We start from the raw sequence: 12376 nt of genomic DNA, 5'->3' as shown, positions 1-12376 counted from the left end.
GTGATGGCGGAGGAGGTGGCGTTCCCTCCCTGCCACAGGGGAGGGCCCAGGGCCTGCCCTTTCTCATCCGGAGCCTCCGTGTTGGTTGGGTTGGGAAGGCGGCCCTGCCCTCCTCTGTCCGAAACTGAAACGCACGAAGGACATCCGGACGGGTCGTGAGTTCTGCACATCTTGTGTCCAGGCTTTTATCTCTCACTCTTGTCTTGAGCGGCCCTGTGCCGACCCCCCATGATGCACACTAGCTAAGGGGGTCACCCGCTCTCCAAAGAGGTGACAATAAGGACACTTCAGGGAGCCGAGAACATTGGAACATCTTGCCATATGCACTCCAGGGAACGTGCTCTGCAGCCAAGTGGTGGTGACTCTGTTTCCCCAGTATTCTGGCAGCGCTGGATCAGGCAGAGCTTTAGGAGTTTTAGTTTATGTGTTCTTTGGTCACAAAGAAATTCAGTGTTCAGTTGAGTCAGGTTTACTTAGATGTCGGTAGGTTGCCTTTCTTCATAGTTCCCCCTTTTCCTGTTTAAGACCCTCTTTCTCGTCTGGAGCACTTCTGACCCGTGTGTAGGAAAACCCTCCGGCTAGGCAGACCCTTCCTCATTCTGATTCTGGAATTCATTGGAATAATGAGCTGCTGCCATTCCTGGTATTTGCTCTAAAGATTTTTGGCTGTAGCTTCTGACGGTTTTTCGTTCATATGCCATCTTTCTTGTTCCCTCTTTCCTTCCCCAACCAAAAGATTTTTTGAATCTTAATATGATATGGTTTACTTTTAGTGCTTCCACTCCAGCTGCTGCTTTGTGAACTTTTTTTTTTTTTTTTTCTTTGTGAACTTTTTATTTGAAATGATTGAAAAGATGAGAAAACAAATGAGCCCTTAGGGAACGTTGGTGGCAGAAACTTTTTTATTTAGGAAAGATGGAGACAGAAATTATTGTGATACTTCCTGCTGTGTAAAACTTCTTAAACTAAGGGGCAACAAAACGCTGTTTGGGGTCAAAGCCTGAGGAATCTGGGCCGTTAAAGATCTCGCTGAATATGGAGGTGCAGTCTTTACCCAGAGGATCAGGTGGGCGGTGTCGTAAGACACTGGGGGCTGGCAGATTGCTGGAGCGTGAACAGTTGTGAAGCCTGCAAGGTCGTGCTTCCCGGCAGGCCATGCGCTGGGGGCCGGGCTGGAGGGCTTCGGAGCCTAGAAGCATCACTGCTCCTGTGGGCAAGTTTGCTTCCCTCCTTGAAGGGGACTGAGGCCTGCGCATTTCCGGCTTCCTGAGCTGGTCGCTTGCACACAGACAGAGGGATGTGGTTCTAGGTTCGAGCCCATCGTGTCTTCAGAACCAAACCTCCAGACCTGCTGCCCCTTTGCCCTCTCGTTCCGACGGGGGGCAGGGGGGTGGGTGGGGCGGAGGCAGCTTGCTCTTGTATTACCTTCATCCGGCCCGGCGATATGAACCAAAGGCTCTGTCTCCAACACGTAAGCCTTTAAGCTGCGGACGTGCGCTGCCAATGGCGCCGTGTTTGTTGGCACCAGTGGACTTCAGTGCTTCGAAATTCCCCTGGCTGAGTTTTTGAGTATTGTGGGGAATGTGGTTTCTGAAGCTAGCTGTACATATTCTGATTTAGTTATAGTCTGAAAGTTGTCTGTTGAGATCCTATTTAAATTAATGTAGGAGCCAGATATTCTTGACAAGACTTAAGCCGTAGCTTCTAGGGTTAAAACTCAGTAAAAGAGGGTGAATGAAGACACCCCGACGGAAGGACTGCGGAGTGGCTGACTTACTTGTGGTCACACTCATCAGTTACACAGCTGGTCTCATGTTGTGTTAAAGTTACGCAGTTCTGGAAACTGGGAGGATTTGTTTTTGAATTAAAATTCGTTGATCTTGGCTTTTGCTCTCCAAGTGGCTCTCAAGTATGTCCCGATGGAACAAGTTGTGTGAGCAGGTTGCCTGACGTTCCTCCTTGGCCTGGGAAATCCCCAGTGAGTTGGGGTAATGAGAGTTTCCACAGGTATTTCTTAAGAGGTGGACTAAGTAAACCTGTCATCTCAACCCTTCCTGGATGAGGATAAGCTCCTTTGTGCAGATACACGTCTGCCTGGGGCTGGTAGGAACTCAGGAACTCAGACTAGTGCGGAGTGTTTGTTCTAACGGGTTTGGTCCCTGGGTGGTGGCCTGGTGAGGCCAGTGAGTGCCATGGATAGAAAAGCCCAAAGCATCTTCACACTCGTGGTAAGCCCTTGTCCAATACATTGCCCCTGCTGTGGGGCTGGGGCTGAGGGACCTCCAGTGGAACTGAGAACTAAGCAGCTGGAGCTGGAGCATTTGGACTTTCTCTGCCCAGTCTGTGTGCAAAGAACATTCAGTTGAATCAGTTGCGCAAAGTGAGTTGTGACCTAAAAATAGCCAGAGAAAAAGAGGAGACCCGAGCCCCGCAGTGCCTTTGCACGTCTGACTTCAGCCCTGTCTCTGGTCAGATGCTCTAAATAGGGTAGTTCTTGTTTAGGTTTTAAGGTTTCAAGAACTGAGGGAAGGTATGGAAGTGGTTTCCTTTTCTGCCCCTGAAGTCCTAAATAGATGCCTCACTGGTCCTGAAGGTACGGGCGGGGTGCGGACGGGCCTGGTGGCTGGATATTGGGTAAGGAAGATGGAGTGGCGTCCCAGCAGACGGGCGCACCCTGCCCTTGAGCGCGGTGCCGGACACGCCGGTCCGGTCCGTCTGCAGGCCCAGCCAGGCTTTGTTCCCTGAGCATCGTGCGACTTCAGCGTGGGGCCGACCCCTGGAGAGAACCCTCTGGTCACTTTGTTTCAGTTCCCCCAACTCCACTGCCAACCAATGATGTCGACGTGTATTTCGAGACCTCTGCAGATGACAACGAGCACGCGCGCTTCCAGAAGGCCAAGGAGCAGCTGGAAATCCGGCACCGAAACCGGATGGACAGGGTAAACCTCGGGCTCCCTTATCTTCGTGCTGTCAGGCATCCGCTAACTTGGGGTTCGTGGTTGAAGCAGAGGGACGCCGCTTCCCCAGGTTGTTGCGCTAACCGAGTTAGGACAGGTGAGGTGTGAGAGTGTAAGCGGGCAGGCCTGCCTTCTGGGCGGAGCTAGTCCCCCTCCCTATCTCCACGATAATGGAATTATCCTCTGAGGGCTTATCTGTTTCAGACTCTTCGAGGAGCACTTCCTGTAAACATTATGTTCTGCCCCTTTTTCTTTGTCATGAGCTAGCTTTTTAAATTTTTTTATTTTGAAGAAGGAAACTTTATATCAATACTGTAAGTAGAAAGCTAGTATCATTTACCATTAGAACAAGGTAACTAGAAAAATATATTGGATGAAAGCAAACAGTGTTAAAACATTCCAGCTAGATACTGTTGGCTGCGGAGTTTCAGGGATGCTTTCTTTTTCTTCAAGGAGTTATAAGTACCAGAGCAACAGAGCACCAGAGTGCAACTTTCTCCTAGACTTACTTGGAAAGGTTGAAAAAAAATTGAAAAGGGAATTTTTTGCTAGGTCTGGGTACCACCTAAAATCCCACACATCCCCTGTGGTGGGCTTGTATGCTGGGAAATGCCTGTTGCTCTGTTTTATCCACATCAGTTCTGAGAAGTAGGTACTCCCCCTCCCCCCACCCCCAGGAGACTAAGGCCCGGAGACTGGTAGATAACCTGCCCAAGGTTATGAACAAGGCAGTCGTGGAATGGGGCTCCCCTGGGAGAGCTGACGCCCTGCATCTTCGGAGGCAGCAGTTCTGGGACAAACCCTGAGCTCATGAGTTTGTGGGATGTGATTTCCTTGTGCACTTTTCCACATTACATTCAGGGCTTGGCAGTATTTTTAGAAAATGGGGGAATTGTTTCAGAGATGATTCTGGCTATAGTGGCTTTGACCTTTGTTCCAGGTGAAGAAGGAATGGGAAGAGGCTGAACTTCAAGCCAAGAACCTCCCCAAAGCAGAGAGGCAGACTCTCATTCAGGTGAGACGTGTCCTCCAGAGAGGGGCTCCCAGGCTGACCCTTTGGAGTATGGTCGGAGCCAGAGTCCCCACAAGTTAGAGTTTGACACCCCCTTTTGGTTGAGTGCTTATGTTACGAGGAAATTTTCACTGACCTCCCAACTGGCGTTCTCTAGAATTGCTCACCTACGGTGGAGGGAAACCGAAGCTCAGAGCAGAGCACACCTCACTCAGGCCTGGAAGGGACCTTAGCTCGGCTGTGTTTATTCTGCTTTCCTGGCACAAGTCCTCGGGCATCTTCCTTCCTAGGCTGTGCCTTGTTTTCCGGCGGTACTGCAGTACCGAGTGCTTTTTTTTTTTTTTTTTTTTGGTAGACTTATTGAAAAGTCAAAAGGCAGAAAATAAATATATCAGTTTAACTTTGGATGTAAGGATGTAATCAGACTCACAGCCGCTGCCTCCCTTTGACTAGAGGAGGTTGTTGACAGGAATTTACAGGACTGATTGGGGATTCATAAAACTAGTTACATCTTAAGTCAGCTTGTGTTTATGTTTAGCTGAAATCTCTCTTCTCATGATGTTGATATTTTATCGGCTCACCTTTGCTTTTTTATCAGTAAGCTAGAAAATCCACGAATGTTAATTTCCACACAGCCAGTGCACCCTATGCAGGGAGCTTTAGCTCGGCAGCCTTAAACCTGCCTGCAGACCTGGCCAGGCACCCCGCAGGGAGCTCGCCCTTTAGGACTTGGTGTGAATGGCTCGGCCTCACCTGCCACAGGACAGGACTGTGGTTTGGGGGCGCCTTGCTGCAGTGTGGGAAGGACGGCCTTCCTTTCCTCGCGGTGCACACGGAGAGGCCAGGCCTGGGCTTGCGTGCCAGGGATTTCAGTTAGGGAGGTGCTGAGGAGCCCAGACGTACATGCTCTCGTTAGATGGGGAAGTACAGCCGGCCCTTGAACCACAGGGGTTTGAGTTGTGTGGGTCCCCCTACACGCAGATTGTTTTCAATGGTAAAGGCCACAGCACCGCACATGGGCGGTTGGCTGAATCCGTGGATGCGGAACCGCGTGTACAGAGAGGCCCGACTGTAAGTTACACTGCGATCTTAGACCGCGGGGAGGATCGGTGCCCTTAACCCCTGCGATGTTCACGGGTCACCTGTAAGTGTCCAGACGGAAGTCAGAGGAGGTGTTCTGCGACCTCAGCCCTGCTCCACACGACTCTGTGCCGCTTGCAGGGGCGCTGGGCGCGGAGAGGCACAGAGCGGGGTCTGACGCCGTGTGCGTAGATGCCCGCAGGTGCGTGAACTCGATGTGGCTCCTGCTTTATGGTTTAGCACTTCCAAGCCATGGTGAAGGCCCTGGAGAAGGAAGCGGCCAGCGAGAAGCAGCAGCTGGTGGAGACGCACCTGGCGCGGGTGGAGGCCATGCTCAACGACCGCCGCCGGGTGGCGCTGGAGAACTACCTGGCGGCCCTGCAGTCCGACCCTCCGCGGGTGAGAATCGCTGACGTAGCGTGTGTAGAACCGGTGTGAGCTCACATCGCGCTTGAGGGCCCGCGGGCCGCCTGTGGTGTGGACGTGGCTTCCGCTGGAAAAGCAGAACCTCGGGGTGTTGGCTGGTAGTTCCCCAATTATTGCATTTTTATAGTAGCCTTACTTTCAAAGAATAAAAACACGTCTTCCATGGACAAAGGCTTTTGAGCCAGTTCTATTCTAAATAAGATGATAAGTTAGTTTATATCGCAGCTCTTATCTGCCAGTGGTGTCAAACTTTATCCCTTAGCTCTAACTTGCCTTGCTCTGGGGGATGGAGAGGATCGAAAAGGAGGGTATTTGTAGCCTCCTCAAGCAAGTAAAGTCTTCTGGGTGACACAGGTCACCCTGTGCTTATAATTACTGTGGCAGGCGCCGAGCTCAGGAAAGGGGACAGACAGATTGGAGGAGGACGGTGGGCTAGAGATTCTGGAAAATGCTGTCTGTTGAGGAACCACTATAACTGTGGAACTTAGCTTTTGGTACTTAGAAGGGTAGCTTCTTGTTACTTGGTAACTGAAAGCTCTTAAAGGTACAGCTTTCATTCCTGGGCCTCGCTGAGGCTGACTTTCTTAGTGAGTTTTTAAAGCTTCGTTTTCCTGCCTGTTTTCAGTTCCCTAGTCTCTGGACGTGAAAACCACTGTTCTCTCTTGTAGCCCCATCGCATTCTCCAAGCCTTGCGGCGCTACGTCCGCGCTGAGAACAAAGATCGCCTCCACACCATCCGTCATTACCAGCACGTGCTGGCTGTCGACCCCGAAAAGGCAGCCCAGATGAAGTCCCAGGTACACCAGACAGGAGAGACCGCTCTGACCGGTGGTCGGGCAGCACGGATGGTCGTGCTTGTTGTTGTTAGTCCTCAGGAAATGATTTTGGATTTCCAAAGACAGTAGGTACAAGAGTTGGTTTTTGCAAAGGTACTATTTAAGAAATATCTTTTCCATACTTTTTAATATTAAGTATGTCCTACTTAAACTGTTCTTGAAGGTTTAGGAATGCATGATTATATTGAAGAGATCATTTTTATATCAGTTTATTTCTGGCTGAGGGTCCCACCAGAATTAATATTTGAAATCTCTTTCTAGGCAAATATATCAAGCACATCTTAAAAATTGGTCTCTTTTGTACGGTATAGTTTTTGTGTTTAGACACTTTACATCCCTGGGTTTTGTCCCGTGCTGCGTCCTACTGGTCTTTGCAGTCATCTGTAGAGGTTTGTTTCTGGACCTACTTTTCTGATTTTCGTTTTGAACGTGTATTAACTTGAGTTTTACTGTCTTGTATTCATAGAAATGAACTAGCCTACAAGACTGCTAGCTTCCTTTAAAACAGTCTGCCTGTTAGTTTTCCTAGAGGGCCTTGTGATGCCATAACTGATCTTACTCTATTTCCTCCCGTATTTTAAACCCAGCCCTGTGCTGCTTGCGGGGACCCAGCCCTGTGCTGCTTGCGGGGACCCAGCGTGCACAGGCTGGGAACCTGTCCCCTCCTGCCTCCTGTTGCTCCTGTGGTGTGATTGTAGGGGAACTTCCCAGAAGCCCTGGGGGGCTCCCCTACGGCCCCATCTGCTGCCCAGTTCTGCTCCAGCATCTGACCACACATAGTTGAATCCTGTCTGCCCTTGAGCAGCTCACAGTTGTGTGGAATTAATTATGCTAACTGTAAAGATGGAGAAGAATTGTCCTTAAACATACGGAGCCCACATTAGCAGCTGGGTGTTCAGGGAATGAAAGAACTCAGTGTCCTAAAAAGTGGGAAGGGCATGGGTCTGGGGACCCCCGGGGCCTCTGCTGGGGGCCTGGAGCTAAGGCTCTGTTTGAAGCTGGATGGAGTAGAAGAGAAGGAGAAAAGGCCAGCAGACCTCGGGTAGCTTCCAGGAAGCTCAGGTGGGAAAAGTTTACATCCTGACAGGGGTTAGAATTTTTCAGGTCTACCCGATTTTTTTTTTTTTTTTTTTTTTAAACGTAGGTCTTCCCTGGCGGTCTAGTGATTAAGATTCCACGCTTCCAATGCAGGAGGCACAGGTTCAATCCCGGTTGAGGAACTGAGATCCCACATGCCGCATGGCACGGCCAAAAATAAATAAATAAAGTTAAAATTAAAAAATGTAATCTTTTTTTTTTTTTGTAGAAAATCTAGACTATTATGTAGTATTTTATAGAAAAACAGCCTGTTTTGTATGGTGAGAATAGAAGGAAAGTGAGACCTTGATCAGTGTGTTCAATCAACCTGCGAGCCAGGATCGGGGAACCACCTGAGTGCCCTGGGAGGCGGAGCATCTTTGCTGTGTGATGTTTGCTGTCTGCTCGGAGCCCTTAATTCTGGGGCAGCTCGGCCGCGGGATTACACTGGCCTTTGGCCTGTTCCCTGTCCTGTTATGTAAACTCTAGAAAACCCTGAATATGTTGAGCCTCTTAGAACGTGTGCACTCGATTTGAGGTGTGAGTGATGTGCTGCTGTCTCCCCCCACACACTGCAGCTCCAGGGCGCCCTCCAAAGACCCTGGCGCCCAGCATCCCACCCTGTGGTCTTGTCCTCGTGGGTGTAGGAACCGTCCTCTGCCAGGCTCCTTAATTCCTCTGACATGTGGCAGTGTCACCACTGCTGAGACTGGGGAGCTCACGGTTCCATTTCCACTTGCGTTTATTCCCTAAGGCACTCACTCTGGTGCTTTCCCATCAATTTACTTGATTGAAAGAATGGCAAGTATAAAATTAAATTGCTTTCATCTTTGCTTTTATAGGTCAGAGAGACATCAATCTACAATAAAAGCACCTTTCCATTTAACTTTTTTTCATTTTGACCCTTCATGTTAATGGCTTCAAGCCCACATAATTAATCCATTGGCTCAGAGCGCCCTCTTTAGGAAGAGCTCGGTGGCTGCAGGTGTAGCCTGGTGGGATTAGCCTTCCTGAGGAGCTTGTGTGACGTACAGCCACGTGCTTCACAGTGTCATTGGGGTGGATGTAGTCCAAATCTCATTTCCACCCTGAAAACCTCTCAAATTCAGTGACAAAAAAAATTTTTTTTAATAAAATTCAGTGACCACTTTAATGACTTTTTTTCTTTTTTCTTTGGATGAACAACCTTGGAACTTCTGTATTCAGAAAAGGCAGTGAGCTATGTAAGGCAGATGGTAGATATGCCTTCCTTATCACCCCATAAAAATCAGGTTTATTTATACTTCAGTGTGCAGTTTTGAAGGAATAGCTAATTTAGTTAAATAGGAATAAACTAGCTCTGATGCTCACTGTGATAATCATTTCAAGCAGCTGCTTCACTAAGCAAAATCCATGAATGGTCCCACCCCTCACATCTACTTTTTAACCAGTGATTTCACTCCCTTGTTACCTCATCTTGTCTGACCAGTGGTAAAAATTGACCAACTCATTTCCTCTTTCACTCAGAAGGACCTTCCTGAGTGTCTGGCATTGTTCAAATTTGGGTTCTTTTTTTACAGTACAGTTAGCAAACGCCTCCTGTGAAAACCAAACCAATACTTGGCTAAGGAAATTTTTAAAATTCTCCCTTAACTTTGGAGCACTCTCTGGATAAATCCTTAGATCACCAAGAGGTAATACACACATTCTTACACTACGGTGGCCAGTAAACACGGGGAGGATTCATACTGCCCCCCTGACCAGCTGCTTTGCTGGACTCTGTAGAGAACATAGGTCTTTGCAGAAGAGTGTGGGTGTCAGGCTGGCCCGGCTGTTCTGGTGACAAGGCCTCTCCCCCATCCTGTGCTTGCAGGTGATGACACATCTCCACGTGATTGAAGAAAGACGGAACCAGAGCCTTTCTCTGCTCTACAAAGTACCTTACGTGGCCCAAGAAATCCAAGAGGAAATTGGTGGGTGCCGACTGTTTGCATCACAGTCAGGCGGGGCTTGTGCTCAGGAGCGATGGCGGTGCCAGATGAGAGAAACAGGACACGCGAGGCCACGAAGCCGGGCATCAGCGTGCCACGGGCTCAGAAGTCGGGGGCTCACGTGGCAGGGTCAGGTCCTGGCTGGGAGCCACAGAGCCTTGAGTTTCATTGACCTTCACTCTGTTACCGGAAGAAAAATCTAGGGTGTGAATTTGCAAGGGACTGAGCGAGTCTCCCGTTACCCTTTCCCCCTTAATTGCTGGCGTATTTTAAGGCATCTGTTTATTCACGTTCTCACTTCTTCTCCCTCTTCTGGTCTCTCTCTTCTTCATTTATCCAACAAACGTTTGTTGTGTCTACTGTGTGGCACAGAGTAAAATGTGTACCAATAGACAGACCTCCTGGAGCTAACATTTTAGGAGGAGGGAACGGTCAGGAAAACGAGTGTCCGTGGGGATGGGTGCTGTGCCAGAGGTGAAACTGGGGTGGGACGGGGAGGGTGCCTGGTGGTCAGGCTCCCTTGGGGGAAACCTGAGAACCAAATGATAAGGAGGAGCCCCCCACACGGCGACCCCAGGGGGGAAACACTGAGCACAGGAAGCGATGACCGCAGAGTCTGACGTTTAAATAGAGAGATTTTAGCAAAATCAAGGAGTTTGGATTTTATTCTAGGATAACTGAAAGCCCTTCAAGGGTTTTAAACCAGCAGGTGACTAGATCTGGATTATGTTTTTAAAAAATGTGAACTTAAAAAAAAATTACTAGACTGCTCTGTTGAGAGCTGATGAAAATTGGAAACCACCCAGGAAGCAGTTGTAAAAATCCAGGAGGGAGGGAGTGGCTGAGTGCACAGAGATGGGAATGGAGGCGATGGAGATGTGAGTGGTCCTGAGGATGTGTGTCAGAGGAAGGGTGAACAGGATGTGCTGATGGGCTGGGTGGGGCAGGGGGTTGAGGGAAAGAAAAGCATTGGCTCTGCCCCGGTTTCCCTGTGAGCAACTGATTGGGTGGTGAGGCTACATGTTGCTCAGGTGCTGCATTCTCTTTACCTGTTAAAATAGAAATTGCCCTCAGACATTAAGTGGAGGTGTGAAGTAGGCTACCAGGTGGATGAGCCAGAGGTCGGGGGTGCAGGTGCAAGATACAGGTTTGGGAGTCACGATCCGTGGATGGTAGTTAAAACTGTGCCGTAGGAGGAAACCACTTACCCAGAGGGAGTTGATCGAGGAGAGAGGGGGGCCCAGGATGCAGCCGTGGGGTTCCCAGCGCCGGGGATCTGCAGTCAGCGGAGTCAGGGGGCACACCCTCAGGAGAGAGGAGGGGGTCGTGCGTGGCCCGTGTTGTGAGCTGGTGAGACGCCCCTTTAGGCAGAGCTCGCATCCCACCCATAATGACGCGAATTAGCCCCATGCAGGCTGTCCTGTGCCTAGGAACCAGATCCCTCTGCAAAGCTGGCCCCTGCGTGTCTGTCTTTGTCAGATGAGCTGCTTCAGGAACAACGAGCGGACATGGACCAGTTCACCGCCTCCATCTCAGAGACCCCCGTGGACGTGCGGGTGAGCTCGGAGGAGAGCGACGAGGTCCTGCCGTTCCGCCCCCTCCATCCCTTCCCGCCCCTGCCTGAGAACGAAGGTGCGTGTGCGTTAACAGCCCAGCTTGGCAGCGGGGGCCGGGGGGCGGGGAAGAATGCAGTTAGAAAACTGAAGTCAGATCTGGGGCGGGCTTGTGCTGGGGAGGCTGTGTTCCCGGTGCAGGTCGAGCAGGGGAGGGGCCGGGATTCACCGAGCACCTGCCGCCTGCACGCACCGAGTGGGGAGCCTTCAGTAACGTCGGGAGGTTTGTGATGTTTCTCGCATTTCATGGACAGTTTGCCTAAAGCCCACTGTTTGTCCTGGTCCCATCAGCTGCCTCCAGTGTGTGAGGCCTTCCACGTGGAAGCCCCTTGGCAGCTTAAATAGCACTTTCGTGTTCTGGGTTGTCATCATCTTTTCCTAAGAGCCTTGGGAGGTAGGTGACAGGGGGCTGCAGAGGTGACCTGACCCACTCGAGTGCGAGGCGGGCTGAGAAGCTGTCCCTCTGCCTCCTCCTGCACAGGTGTGCTTTCTTCCATTCCCTGCCGGTTCTCGACGTCTGTAGGGGTCTCTCAGAGCTGTGGGTTTGGGGACTTCCCTGGTGGCGCAGTGGTTAAGAATCCGCCTGCCAATGCAGGGGACACAGGTTTGAGCCCTGGTCCGGGAAGATCCCACATGCCGCGGAGCAAATCAGCCCGCGAGCCACAACTACTGAGCCCACGTGCCACAACTGCTGAGCCCACGTGCCACAACTACTGAGCCTGCGCTCTAGAGCCCGCAAGCCACAACTGCTGAGCTCATGCACTGCAACTACTGAAGCCCGTGCACCTAGAGCCCGCGCACCTAGAGCCCGTGCTCTGCAACAAGAGAAGCCACCGCAATGAGAAGCCCGCGCACTGCAAAGAAGAGTAGCCCCTGCTCGCTGCAACTAGAGAAAGCCCGCGCGCAGCAACAAAGACCCAACGCAGCCAAAAATAAATAAATTAAAAAAAAAAAAAAGAAGCTGTGGGTCTGCACCAGAAATAAACAAGCTGCCGAGCCCAGGCCCTGAGATCAGGGTGTGGAATCAGTTTCTATTTATTGGCCTGCTGCTGTTGTGGCTGATGGTGGTGATGATAAAAGTAGTGGCCACCGCTGTAGAGTCCTCCTGTTACGCCAGCCTCGGCTAAGCACTGTGCATGGATGCTCTCGTTTATATTGTTTTCCCAGAATAACCCTCTGAGGTAGGGACTGGGAGTGCTCCCCGTTTGGGGATCCAAGGTTTAAAGAGGTTAAATGTCTGCCCAGGGTCACGTATTCTGTAGGTAGAGAGTAGGGATGTGAGCCTGAGCTGATGCGGTCCTGACTCCTAGGCAGATCCAGTGGTGCTACTACGGAGGCCCGAGGAAGGGGGCGTCCAGCTCGGCCTCCAGACCCTAACACAAGTGCCCTCCTTCTAAACCAGCTC

At 50.7% G+C, this 12376-nt stretch overlaps 1 protein-coding gene across 5 annotated transcripts in view; it reads left to right on the top strand.

Moving 5' to 3' along the window:
• Positions 1–12376, top strand: part of APLP2 (amyloid beta precursor like protein 2) — a 69587-nt gene that overhangs the window by 49711 nt on the left and 7500 nt on the right. For all 5 annotated transcript variants that reach the window (XM_061203027.1, XM_061203026.1, XM_061203024.1 and 2 more), the window contains 6 exons: positions 2809–2939; positions 3898–3972; positions 5290–5448; positions 6144–6272; positions 9241–9340; positions 10838–10990. In XM_061203027.1, coding sequence (XP_061059010.1) covers positions 2809–2939; positions 3898–3972; positions 5290–5448; positions 6144–6272; positions 9241–9340; positions 10838–10990 — 747 coding nt within the window. The remainder of the gene's footprint in view (positions 1–2808; positions 2940–3897; positions 3973–5289; positions 5449–6143; positions 6273–9240; positions 9341–10837; positions 10991–12376) is intronic.

The sequence above is a fragment of the Eubalaena glacialis genome, chromosome 10 (assembly GCF_028564815.1).
Source record: "Eubalaena glacialis isolate mEubGla1 chromosome 10, mEubGla1.1.hap2.+ XY, whole genome shotgun sequence".
Taxonomy (NCBI): domain Eukaryota; kingdom Metazoa; phylum Chordata; class Mammalia; order Artiodactyla; family Balaenidae; genus Eubalaena; species Eubalaena glacialis.
This window is presented reverse-complemented; position numbering and strand designations above follow the sequence as displayed.